At 37.5% G+C, this 12,984-nt stretch overlaps 1 protein-coding gene and 1 pseudogene across 3 annotated transcripts; both read right to left on the bottom strand.

The window, feature by feature from the left end:
* Positions 1–855: 855 nt before the first annotated feature.
* On the bottom strand, positions 856–1,765 carry LOC148695928 (uncharacterized; annotated as a pseudogene).
* Positions 1,766–6,884: 5,119 nt separating this feature from the next.
* Positions 6,885–11,893, bottom strand: LOC137734604 (protein-tyrosine-phosphatase MKP1). Of its 3 annotated transcripts, none has more exons than XM_068473843.2 (4): positions 11,661–11,893; positions 8,725–11,371; positions 7,883–8,070; positions 6,885–7,177 (listed from the first exon to the last, which is right to left on the bottom strand). In XM_068473843.2, the coding sequence occupies exons 2-3, from the start codon at positions 11,206–11,208 to the stop codon at positions 8,014–8,016; spliced, it is 2,541 nt and encodes an 846-aa protein (XP_068329944.1). In that variant the 5' UTR covers positions 11,209–11,371; positions 11,661–11,893; the 3' UTR covers positions 6,885–7,177; positions 7,883–8,013. The 3 variants fall into 3 exon arrangements, with proteins under 3 accessions (XP_068329944.1, XP_088552750.1, XP_068329945.1); XM_088696624.1 differs by having other exon boundaries at positions 8,725–11,538; positions 11,661–11,861; XM_068473844.2 differs by having other exon boundaries at positions 8,725–11,861.
* Positions 11,894–12,984: the final 1,091 nt, after the last annotated feature.

The raw sequence follows: 12,984 nt of genomic DNA, 5'->3' as shown, positions 1-12,984 counted from the left end.
CTATAGCTACATAGTCCCCATTTAGGTCTGTCATTTTCTACTATAAAAACCGAAACGATCGACCAATACTCACCAAAAATTTTTGCTTCGGTAACCCGACATTTACTTCATAAAATCAAAACATCTGACGAAAAATACCGAAAAAATGGGATCCGTATGACTAATACCGAAACCAACCAGAATATTTTACCCAATTCAAATATACTAAAAAAAATTTGAATCTACCAATTTATATTGAAACATATCACTGATACACAGAGGTTGAGTTTCATAAAATTAATACACATAGTCAAATAAAAACTGATTGTTCTACTAAATATTTATTGTTGACCCTAAAGGCTAAGTATTTAAGAGCTAACTATGTCTTTTCTAGTGAATGCGGGTGTGCCAACTCGCGACCGAGCTCGGTCGGCGAGTAAGATAGATGTGATAGTGGTGTCGTGCTGCTGACTTTTGTGTTCGAGCGATCACGACCGACCTTTGGTTTCTAGAACCTGAAGACAAGGTTGTTAGATCGAAGTTCAATAAAGTTTTGGCTTTCAATGTGCCAAACACTTGAGTAACTTGATTAACTAAAACAATTGTTAGGGTGATTGAAGTTGCTCTAAATTATTCGAAACATTTACGTAAAATTTTCTTACTATACAAAAATGTTAGGTCAGTTCTGGACAATTGGATTCGCATCGTCACATAATATGTTGGAGAATCATGTGCAACCCTAAATGTAAACCCACGCTTCTAGCTTAACTAGTCCAATTAAGGACACTCATTTTATTTAAGGTGTTTAAATCAAAGTAAAGAAACCTCACAAAAACACCATTGCTAATTTGCTATAGCAACAATAATCTCATATGTTTATGTCTTCTTTTTACCAAGAAACACATTGGTGAGAACAGTGTTGGACTCCCACGATGCCTTCAAAAGCTTCAATCCCTAAAAATACAACAAAAAAGAGGTAGGCGCATGTAAACTTATCAGCATATAGTAGCCGCCGAATGTAATCATTTACAAAAGAATAAAATATGACATGACTAAAGAAAAGTAGTTGATAGGAAGGAAAAAAAAAAAAAACTAAAAAAAAGTGAAGAGAAAGAAATGGGTGATGCTAGAGACACTGTCCAATTGAATTTTATTTTGTATAACACATAATATAGCGGTATATTGATTTTCTTTTTAAAATTTAAAAAATAAATCCAACTATTAACCGTTACATCATATAATCTGCAAATATAGTCTAAAATCATATAAGTCACAACACCCTTCACATACCCTCCCTCACCGGACAACGTTGTTGCTGCATTAGTACTAGTACGTGCTTGCGGAGCAACATAAGTCACAGGGTGGAAATGGCTCTATAATTACAAAAAACCCCATGTGAGCACTGTGGACATGTTGTTCAGACACATGACAAATACAGCGATTGCAACCGGTACAAATGTAGAACTGTTTTGGATTACAGTCATTGCTGCTGGTCAGTTAAATGAAAGATATTAGCACCAGCAACTGTGCCATTGGGTTTGAGAAGGGCGTCATTATCAAAATTGGGTTGCAAGTATGTACCACAAAGATTTTCAACACTCTCACAAAGTTGGCCCAAGCAACCAACCATGTCATTCTTCGAGAGAAGCCTAATGACAGTGGCAACAGGCAAAGACAAGAGAGTGAAAAGAAAATCTACAACTTTCTTCGTCGCTTCAGCAAACAGAACCTTGTGACCCTTTGTATCGACCAAAAGCTTCAAACCCACACTGGTGGTTGCCATTGATGCAATATAAGGACGGTAGAGGAGGATATATAAAGGCATGCGATATACTTTCTAAGCCTCAGACAGACCCATCAATTTATAGGCTTTGGAATTAAACCATTTCAACTTCAAGCTGATGCATGCACGGCTTTTTCAAAACGAAACGGTTACGATGGCGGAGTGTTAATTAATAAATGACTCATTTGATTTGATCAGAAGATTCAGAACTGAAGGACCTCGATTATGGACAAGAAGGCACAGGGTTACCAGAACTATTTGTTTTCAAAGCTTGACGTTCATTCTCAAAATCACACTAGAAAATTGAGATTCCATCAAAAACTAATTGCAATATAGGGAGTAGTGATGAGTCAATATTATATAATATATTTTACCCTAATCTTAGTATAATTTGGTAATTATTTTTGTAGAATTTTGATACTTTGCTTTATATTTTCAATACAGGACGTTCAACTTCCTCTAGAGTAAAATATGATCAAACGAACGAATTTTGAAGTGATTCAAATTGGAGGACGTTTGTGTGTTTCTTGGCTTGTTTGTGTCAAAATTTTGGATTTTTCTACCAAACGGTTATTTTCTGAAGATTAAATAAAGGAGCAGTGTGTGTTGCTGGAAAGTGACATTTCTGGGTTTGAATTGCGTTTTTGGGGCCCAAGATGACCTTAGATGGGTTCGTAGCCTTCTGGAGAAGTGTTCAGAATAGTCCAAGCTTCAAATCCAGCTGTGTTGGGCCAGTTTTGGAGCTGATTTGGATCCAGAACGTGGCTGTACAGATTTCTAGGCGAATTTACCAAATCAATTTAGGATTATGTTTCCTATTTTATTTCAATTTATTTAGTTTCCTAGTCTTATTTGAAGACCTTTCATTAGGAGGATTTTAATTAGAGTATAAATAAGCCTTTTGGAAAACTTAGGGTTTCTTTCTACAGACACATGATTTGAGAAGAGGGATTTGGCTAAAGCTTTAGAGATTTTCAGACTTTATTCTACAAGGTGTTTTCATTCTTTTTCTAGTTTAATATAATTCTTTTAATTTTAATTATGAGTATGCGCAGCTAATTTTCTTTTGTTAGGCGAAACCTTGAGCTTTAGCATGAATATGTAGTTTTTATTTAATTGCTTATGATATTATGCATGCATACTTTGAATTATTAATCATTGCTTGAAACTGTCTTTGTGTCTTAATGATTCACAACCATTAGCATGTTTAGATAAGTAATTAGACGCAATTCAGTCAGAATGCCACCAAGGAATTGGGTATTGCTTCTTGTGATTGATAGTTGTAATTTCACCTAGGGCGAATGCCATGTCGTAGGGGTTGCATGGTTTTTCAAAAGGTTTTTACAAAGCATAATGAGTCATGCATGTTTATATTTGATCTGAATGCCACAAACGGATTGCATGTTTGATATATGTTCTAACTTGAATGCCACAAGTAGAATATTCATAAGGAAAACCTAACCTTCAAAGTTGCATGAGTGTTTCATAAGTAATTAGTACATCTACATAGGATTGTTAAGGGGATGGCGGAACTCTAGTGTTTTTCCAAATTTGTTTCTCAAAACCTTTTCTCTTTGATTTGTTTCTTTTCTAATTGGTTATTAGTTGCTTTCCCTAAATTACTTTTATTAAAATTCGTTTTTATTACTTTTACATTCAAAATCTATTTTTTTCAATCTTTACTTTCAAATAGTTAACTAAGATTAGGGTTTTTGATAAATTGTTTTAAATAATCCCTGCGGAAAACGATCTTGATTGAGCCGTTTATACTACAACTACCATGTTCTCTTGCAAGTATTTTTAAGTGTTTTTATCCCTACTTTTGCACGTGGTAAAATCTCTATCAACTAGCTCAACTACTTATAAGCACATGCAAGGTCCCTCTTCTCCCTGACGTGGACTTGATACTCTCAACAAAAGAAACTAGACTTTTGCTTGTTCACCTCCCCGTTTTATGATAGATGTGTGAAGTTCAGAAGGAAGCAAACTGGAAAGCTTTTTTTTTTAATTTTTGTTAACGACTCCATATACCATATACTAATGGCTCCATACCATACAAGTTCAAAGTCCAAATTTCTCATTGATGCAGCTTTGTCTTCTGCTGAGTCCGAAAAGGGCTCGACATATTGTCCTACAAGACATACTACAATTTGTCCACCTTGTGTTTTCTGGTACTTGTTTCTGTAGAGCCTAGAGACAGTAGCATGTGCTAGGAGAAGGTTTACATGGAATTGTTAACAAACGTGTCCCAAGCACTTGGTCCTGTTCCTGCTGATTTTGCTGATCCTTCTATCTGTGCTGCTGCAGTAGACACTCCAAACACAAAATCATTAGGGAAGCCAAGCCCTCTTAACTTCGAGTTCCTTCGGGTTTAATGCAATGACGGGATGTTGTGACAAACACACATACACTTTAGAACCCTTAAGAAGGGTGTTGAGGACGCCATGACCTCTTTCAAAAACAAGCGAGGACAAGAGAGAAGAACTAAGCTTTGCTTCATTAAGGATTAAGGATGCTTGAGCAATTCCAACTCCTATCGTAGCATTAATGTGTCCAACATTTGAGTTACAAGAATATCTAGACAGTTAACCCTTCGTTGATCAAATGCTGTGTCTCTTCGATAATAAATTAGGGGAGTTTGTTCACACTCCAAAATAGTCATCATAAACTCATCCCTAACGAAATTAAGAAACGAGGATAGAGTGCAAACACAACTATGATATTGCTAGATTATGATTTGGTTTTTAGCTCCAGCAAAGTAACCTAGGGTTCACCAAGGTTTAATGAGAAGATATATCTCACCAAAACTAAACTTCAAATATTGACTGCAACATAGACGAGATAATGCCAAGAATTCCCAATTATTCCACATAATTTTTGTAATAAGAGCTCATAAGCGACTTCTGATAATATACTTTTGTTTCATCATATGATTTAGTAATAAGGAAAACTAATGAAAATGGCTTGAAAACTTTAAGTTTTAACCAAAATGACAAATATGTGTTGTAAGTGAATAGTATCATGCGTGACTTTTTAGAGTAAAAATGTCGTTAATGTTAAAAGTGAACAATTCTAGGAGTGTTTCGTTAAAACTCCTTTAGTAATATTGCACTAGATGGAGCCCACACAAAATGTGTTTAACTATAAAGAAATTAAAAAGTAAAAAAAAAATTATAATCTATTAATAGAACTCTTTTTGTCAATCAAAATCTCAAGAAAATACAATGATGTAACTTTTGCGTTTAAGTTTGTATTTTATGTGCTTTTGCGGAATTTTGTCCTGATCTCCACTACTGCTTGTAGAAACAAAATTACAATGCAACAGCTTGATTTCTCTGTGTTCATGTTTATATTCATTATGCAATAGCCAATCTTCGTGCTTCCTTCATGTTTATGTTTCAATTTTGTGTTCATGATGTTTCAGCCCAAGTTGTGGAGCAAGCATCAGCTGCATTCGACTCAAAGCTTACCCTTTTGGGTGCAACATCAAACTATTCGTTGACAAAAATGCTAACAAGATGATCCTTGCAGAAGCTGAAAAAATATGGTTTGATACCATGTTTGGATTCCTGGCCTTGAACATTGGGCATCTCCACAATCTAGATGTGGGCTCCATACAAAATCTGTCTCGCCACCTTTATTCGCTTAATGAGAAGCATCACCAGAAGTAAACAAGTATGTGCTGCTCCAGCCACATTCGATTTATGTCGATCCTTAAAACCGTACTTTGTCGTTGCTGAGAAACGATATTCGGAAACTGACTTCGAATCAGATTATTCCATTGAAAAGAAAACCACTTTACATATACAACATGCATGTATAACAATATGAAGAAAAAAATTACAATGGTGAGGAGGTTGGAAATGCATGCCTGAGACTGCAATGATCCCATGGACGACAGGACGTACCATGTCCAATTAGCTTCATAAGTAATAACAGCAACTGCTGGGGTTGAAGGAGGGTATTTGAGCATCCATTATAATCCATCACTAATGATCTACAGATCTGACCCATAACTTCATGGATTGATGTGATTAAGCTGACAAGGAAGTTATGGGTTAGGGGTTGGATCTGTAGATCATCGGCCATAGCGCAGTGCTGTTTATCCAAACTGAAGGTGCTCCTCGGTCGGCTGATTCTACGACAACAATGTTGTTTATCCAAACTAAAGATGTTCGCCGGTTGCCTTCACAGTACTGTTTATCCAAACTGAAGATGTGTCGGCGGAAAAAAAAAAAAAAATCTCAAGATGTTTGCGCAGGGCAATTGTATGTTGAATGGAGTGGCCGTTGCCATTGCATCTGTATTTATAGTGCCAGTATGCTTCATTGCTTGTTGCTTGCCATGAGTATCTCGCGTGCAGAAGTAATATTCCTAAGAATATTAGATAATCCCTCATGTAGGCACTCCTACTTTTTTGGGATATGATAATGCATGAAATCCCATCAATTTGGATTTAAAAAAAAAAATGATAATGCAGCTCCAGTGGATATGATGCATGCAATTGCATTAAACCCAATCAACGCCTACCATTATTTGGAGGCAATCCAAACTAATGGTCCAATCTAGGTGCCATGCATAATAATAGTGAATTATCATGCCGTGACCTAATCCAAACGGATTTGATGCTATCCTGACGCCAGTTATTACTATGCACGACTCTTCACTTGTGGCTTCTCCTGATGTGGTATACCCCAAGCAGAACATCATAAACAAAGAGAGAAGTCCTCCTTCATTTCAACTCTTCCTCCACGCATGCATTAATCTTTCTGCCAATTAATATCCATTTGCCAACCCAAAAAACATGCATTAGGATAAAATCCAAACTGAGCCTTATCTTCGATCTTTTGATCCGATAACATTTCAATCTTTTGGACTCCTTAATTATCTTTGCACTTTAGAAATAATTTTCAATAATTCCTCAGATAACATCATGATTATTAAAATCATAATAATATCTAGACAAATTATTAATCAATCGTCTCAGTCTTCTTTCAATCTAACGGCTTAGAATTTTACTTATTCCAAACACAAAGTGTTTGTATGCGTCCTTAAGCTGCTTTAGAAGGTGAGGTTTAGCAACACAGAACCTCTATTTTGTTCGAGGAATGACGAGTTCAAGTAGTTAAGTTGGCTCTATCTTTTATTCCAGAAAAATATATACTGAAGCAGAATCAAATGGTTACAACTTACAACTATTTCTTTCTTTGGAGAGAGAGAGAGAGAGAGAGAGCATGTCGAATGGAACGTTAAATTGCTAGTTTGCCGTTGAAGGCATTCAGGATTTGATCCTTGTAGTAGTGAATATACAAGAAAAATCTGATTATGAGTTACCGGGCGGCGGGCGGGTGTTAAGTCACTGTACAACCAGTCGAGATTAGCAACAAGGCGGTTAAGTGTAGAGAGAGCGGCGTCCTGCACACAGCATTCCATGTCAGTATTCGGAATTACAAAAAGAAACCAGAAAAGTAAACACTTGTAAACGAAAACAACATTCAACAGTCCTTATCTGGAATTCCTACGGACCCAGCTACACACAACTCTTATATTATAAAAACTTCACCTTCACTTGGATCGACGGAATATGGCATCAAGAAAATATCACAAAGTACTTTGAAATGGAGCCTTTTTCATATGTTTGGATTTCTCCGTTGGTTATCAACTTTTTTTCTATTAGTTTTGTTTATGCCAAACATGCAAAATCTTCCTTTAGTTTTGTTTCCGTTTTGATCTAGCAGTAGCAGAAGCTAGCATCCAATCAAAGTTCACTCCCCGTGGGAGATTTTTCAAGAAATGGGCATTAATAGACTCTTTGAGGGACAACTACTGCAGCTGCCCCAAGATAATTGCAAATAGGGTTTCATTCTATTTAGTAAGTGATTCAGCAACTTCAAACGGAAAATGTGCATACACAAACATTTCTAAATGCAGGTGGAATAAAATCAAGTGAAGTGGCCTAACCGTGCGTGCCCTTGTATTTAGTGCATGGTTGGTTCACTAGTGACATGCGACACAAAGCCTTCTAGACGAAGCTACTATCCCAATTGGGGTACTGGAAAAATAGTTGACTAGCGTGTCTTAGATATGAAGGAGAATAATGGTAACCAACTACTTCATTACCTTAATGTTTTAGCCACCGGTGTTATACCGATGCCTGGAAAATGTTGGACTGCAAATTAAGTCAGCTGGAGAAACAGAAAATTGAATTGGGCAAGAGGACTATAAAGATTCTCTCCTTAATTGCACTGGCACTACAACCGGCTCAATAATTCAAGAAACTCCACTGGTTCTTCATTTTCTTTAACAATCTGTTCATACAGCAATCAGTGTTCACAGTTAGAAACATCATAGTTTTCACAACAATTCACAAGTGCATGCATTCACAGGCTTTAATCCAACAGAAAATAATACTTTGAATGAATGAACACAAGCAAATCGAATAAAGACATTAGACCCAAAATGAGCCAAAAATGAACGGATTATCGAAGAAATATAATTGGTCACTGCTGAGTAATGAACTAATGACATCAGGCTAATAATCAAAAGAAAGTCAAAGACAATAAGAGCACCATAGATCTTTTGGTTGAGCGTAGATTATGTTAAAGCATAAAAAGCGAAAGAATGAAACCATGTTTGAAAATCAGATTACAGCAGAGAAAGGATCTTAACTTAAACCTAAAAAGAGACGACCTAATGCAAAATGTAAGAAACTGCAATTGAACCATGCTGAAAAATCATATTTAAAAGAGAAAGAAAAACCTAACAGTTGTCATGTAACTCACTATCAAAAGTCAAAGCCCCTGAGACACAAAATAGTAAGGATGCATACAGTAGATGGCAACAGAAATCTTATAGCAAACATACCAAATTTACAAGAAGCCACATTAATCCTAAAGACACAAGCACCAAAAAATAGATGAAATCACATAAAAGTAGAGGTAAAACACATTTATATTTCATACCTTAATGATTGTATCCTTTGGCAGACCCATTTGGATAAGAACATGAAAACCAACTTGATCCCAGTCAGTCTTTTCTACATCAGTTCTCTCTCTGCCACTATCTAATTGAATGGAAAACTTATCATTGTCGAAAAATTTCCCCACCCAGAGGTACAAAACCCTGTCTTCACTTTTTTCAAAGCCTGTGTTTGGTGAGAAAATAGTGTAAGCAGCTTTAGAATCTAATTCTCTCACACCAAATGCTGCTATCTTCTCTAAACTGGGCCAGTGGCACACAAAAGGTTGCATAAAATTGCATTGCGCTGGACAACTTTCCACAATCTCCTTTGAGGCAGAGAATTCTGTACCTTCACCCAAAGGGTTCCAAGCCTTAGTGGAATGTTTAATGAAAGAAGCTTCCTTCTGGCATAAGCCAATGCTATCTCCCCAATGCGGGGATTTGTTGCATTGATGTGTTGAATCTCCCCCTTCATTTTGAACATCATCCTTCGACTCTACAGCATTGTCAATATTATCTACATGGCCTACAGAACAAGTATTGTTGTTTATCCTAACACCATCTTCTTTACTGGGAAGAAATTTTGACGTAGTACTCATCAGCCTCATCTCATCACTCATTACAGGTAATTTAAGAGACAAACTACCTCTGCGCTCTGCAAGCGACGAAGAAATTTTTTTAGATGGTAATGAGATTGATCTAGAATAGGGCTGTGAACTACAACTGGAAACAACATTTTCTAGAGTGTTAGACATGGGCTGATCTGATGGTTTAGCTGAGAGGAGAGACATGTCAGAATCATCTGACAACATTGAAGATACTGGAAGAGAGCATGAAGCTGCAGATGGGGAATCCGTAGAGGATTCTGAAAAGTACTTTGAATTAGTGCTTGATTCAGAAGAGATGGAATCTGGTGAAAGATATGGAGGTGAAGAAGAAGAGGATGATGAAGATGAAGAGGACGCTGATAAAGGTGATGACGAATTTTTAGCTGAATGAACTAATATCCTAGAATCTGAATAGACCCTGGAGAGGGATATCCTGGGTGCTGACACAAAGTCCTTCATATTGCCAGAGGCAAACTTACGCCTGAGGGCACTCCAGCTGCTCTCTCTAGCAGGAAGATGGGTTTCGAGTTCGTTCTCTGAGGATGCAAATGGAGGTACAATACCACCACTAATAGCTTTCTGGAAAATTTCAAAATCAATATTATATATGTCTGATTTCCTTTCACCCGGGCGAATCTTAACTATTGACTCCCCAGCCTCCCCTTCATTGCCAGACCTATCCATCAAAGGTAAAATGTTTGAAAAAGCATCCCAAAAATAAGCTGGTTCTTCCCCTTCCTTGATTATTGTTATTGGACCTTGCACTTTCTCATACCGAACGATCTGACAAACTGCCCCTCTTGCATCGTTTTCCATGATGGCCTCACAATTCTTACCAATCCAAACATATATGGCAGAAGGTATATGAACAATAAATGCACCTCTAGAATCCAGGGCAGACAGCGAAGGATCATTCAACATTTTTGGAACAAGATGCAAAGGATCATATGGTGAATGGGGGGCAATTCTGTACACCCGCAATAGTGAACTTGGGCTAAGAGGGAAAGCATGGACCCTCTTTTGGCACTGCAATAACTGACAAGCAAAACCCATATTTGGATCAGCAATACCTCTTGCTGCCTTCACATATTGAAATGCATCATCAAAACTCTGTCCTTCCCTCCACATATGATACGCAATCACCAATGATGTGGACCGAGACACACCTTGACAACAATGAACCAAAACTCTTCCACCTTGTTCCCTCACATCTTCAAAGTAATCAAAAACATCATATAGAATACTTGTAATATCTTCAGTCGGACTATCTTGCAACCATAGAGTTCTATACACAAAATCCGCCTTGAAATACTCGGGACAAACAAAACCCACACAATTCAGAACATGTGTGATCCCATTCTGCTTAAGTATGTCCCTGTCCCTTGCAACAGCATCTCCGCCAAGATAAATGTGTTCAGCCACTTTGGAACACTCTTTATCAAAGAAAGCAATCTTATCCCTCCTCACAAGTCCACAATTCTTTTCAGGGTTTCGCTGAATCGTTGACAAATCAAGCTTCAACCTCTCCCCACCACTTCTGCCACTCGGGGTAGGAGGTTGTGGCCACTCACCAATATCGTCTGAACCTGCCTTGGGCCACTCATCTAAGCTACGCCGAGCGATGGGCAATTGCAAGGGGGGCAAACCAGACTTAACCTTGCTATTCTGCTGGGACCGAGGGGTTAAGGGTACAGGAAACCTACGATGGTTTTGGACACTGTTTCCTACAATGACATTTGGATCTGCTATGTCTCTTTCCTCAGTCTCAGGGTTGGTCCGTGAAGCAGACCACGACGCTGAGCGCCAGAACATCTTCCGAGAGCTCGAAAGCTGGGCCGGTGGCCGTGAAGTAGCGGAGGCATCCTCCTTACTCACCATGCCCAATTGAAATTCTTAGTGAAAAAACCCCAGAAATCCGAAAAACCTCCTAGTTCAATTTCATTTAGCTTCAGTACGCTCCGAAGAATAGCGTGGGGTTTTGATTTACAAGAATGCCAGGAATCCAAACCCTATCAGATCAAGCATCAGCTACAAACAGACTCTGAAGAAGAAGAACACAAAATCGTACTAATCTTATTAATCACCACCAAATCAAAATTTCCACGTATAATTAGCGGTAAATCATATCAATAAGGCGCCAAAAATACAGAGAATTTTCGCCGGTAAAATTCGTCAAGTAGAATGGAAATCCCAATCCCAAGCAGAATCCTGAGTTTTTCGTCGGGAAGAAGAAATTGAATCAAAACGAATAGAAAACGATGCAATTTCTGAGTTTCTAGGGTTCTATGTGATGCAAAACTTAAGAGATAGAGATTGGATTTGAGACTTACGGATTGAGAGATGTCAGAGAGGAGAAGCAGCAGAGCAGAGCCGTGGAGGAGTGAGAAGCCTTGGGAGTGAAGAGTTAGAGAAGGAGAGGAGGAGAGAGAGGGAGGCAAAAGCACAGGAGGGAAAAGGGGGAAGAAGAAGGATTCACAGTAGGGGCAAAAGGCAGTGGGTTTCAATTTGCTTGCTTGTTTTGTTTATTTAACTGTTTCAGGGAGACTGACAGACCCATTTTTTATACCCACCCAATGTACACCCATTACCCGTCTAAATTATAATATCCGTTTTTGAGAACACCATACAATATTTGTTGATACTAGTGTGGGAGGGGAAAATTGAACTCGGAAACTCGGGTGCATAAATAACATAAATAGTATGTGAAGGGAGAAATGAACTCGAAATTTGGATGCAATGAAAATATTCTTAACCAACTTAAGGAGAAACTTGAATGCGGGAGCTCAAGGTGGAGGAATGATGCAAACAATTTGAGGAAATCGCATTCGAAAGCCGAGTACTAAGTGAATATTCTTAACCAATTGAAAGAGAAAATTGAACTCGGGAGTTTGAGTGCATGAAATGATACAAGGAGGAAGTCGAATTTAAAAATCGAGTGCACGGTGAGTATTTTTAACCAACTGAATCACGATCATCTCCCACAACGTACAATATATAATGAGATCTTCATGTTACAATTATTAATTAATCAATGACGATTCCATATTTTATTTTGTGTTTTTCTTCTTGTTTTGGTTATATTTTTATGGTGAAGATTTAAAATTCTAAAATTGGTAATTGGTTGGTCCAAAAGAATTGGTTATTGGTAGTCAAAAACAAAACTCCCAAAATTGGTAGTGTTTGAATCTTGACCAGTGCACTATCAACATATAACTGACTAGTGTAAGATTCAGATAATCAAATCCTTGCCTTCCAAGTTAGAATGGAAACGACTTTCATTATTTCATTGGTATTTGGTAATATCATAAAAGTTCGATTCAAAGTATGGGTCGAAGTTTGAAAGCCATTGTTACCCACCAAATTGAAATTGCACATTTCAAAATGATCTGTTTAGAAACGATTATTCAAAAAGTTGTGTTAGTATCAGTCGTTCACGCGTGTATGCATTATTATAAGTTGTTTTATTTATGTGGGACTCGGGTGCCTAACAATTGTTGTGAATAGTTGACCACTTTTTTTCTTTTAATATAAAAAACGACATGAGGAATGAGAGTAGTCGATAGAGCTATGTTTGTTGGCTCGGGCCTGAACTAGATTAATCCAATTAAATTGCACGTATGTGATTGTTATTTTTTATGAACTTATAATAAATTG

This window comes from Pyrus communis, chromosome 7, assembly GCF_041283825.1.
Source record: "Pyrus communis isolate YQ-2024b chromosome 7, ASM4128382v1, whole genome shotgun sequence".
NCBI lineage: Eukaryota > Viridiplantae > Streptophyta > Magnoliopsida > Rosales > Rosaceae > Pyrus > Pyrus communis.
Note: the sequence above shows the minus strand (reverse complement) of the source record. Positions and strands in the feature narration are given on the sequence as shown.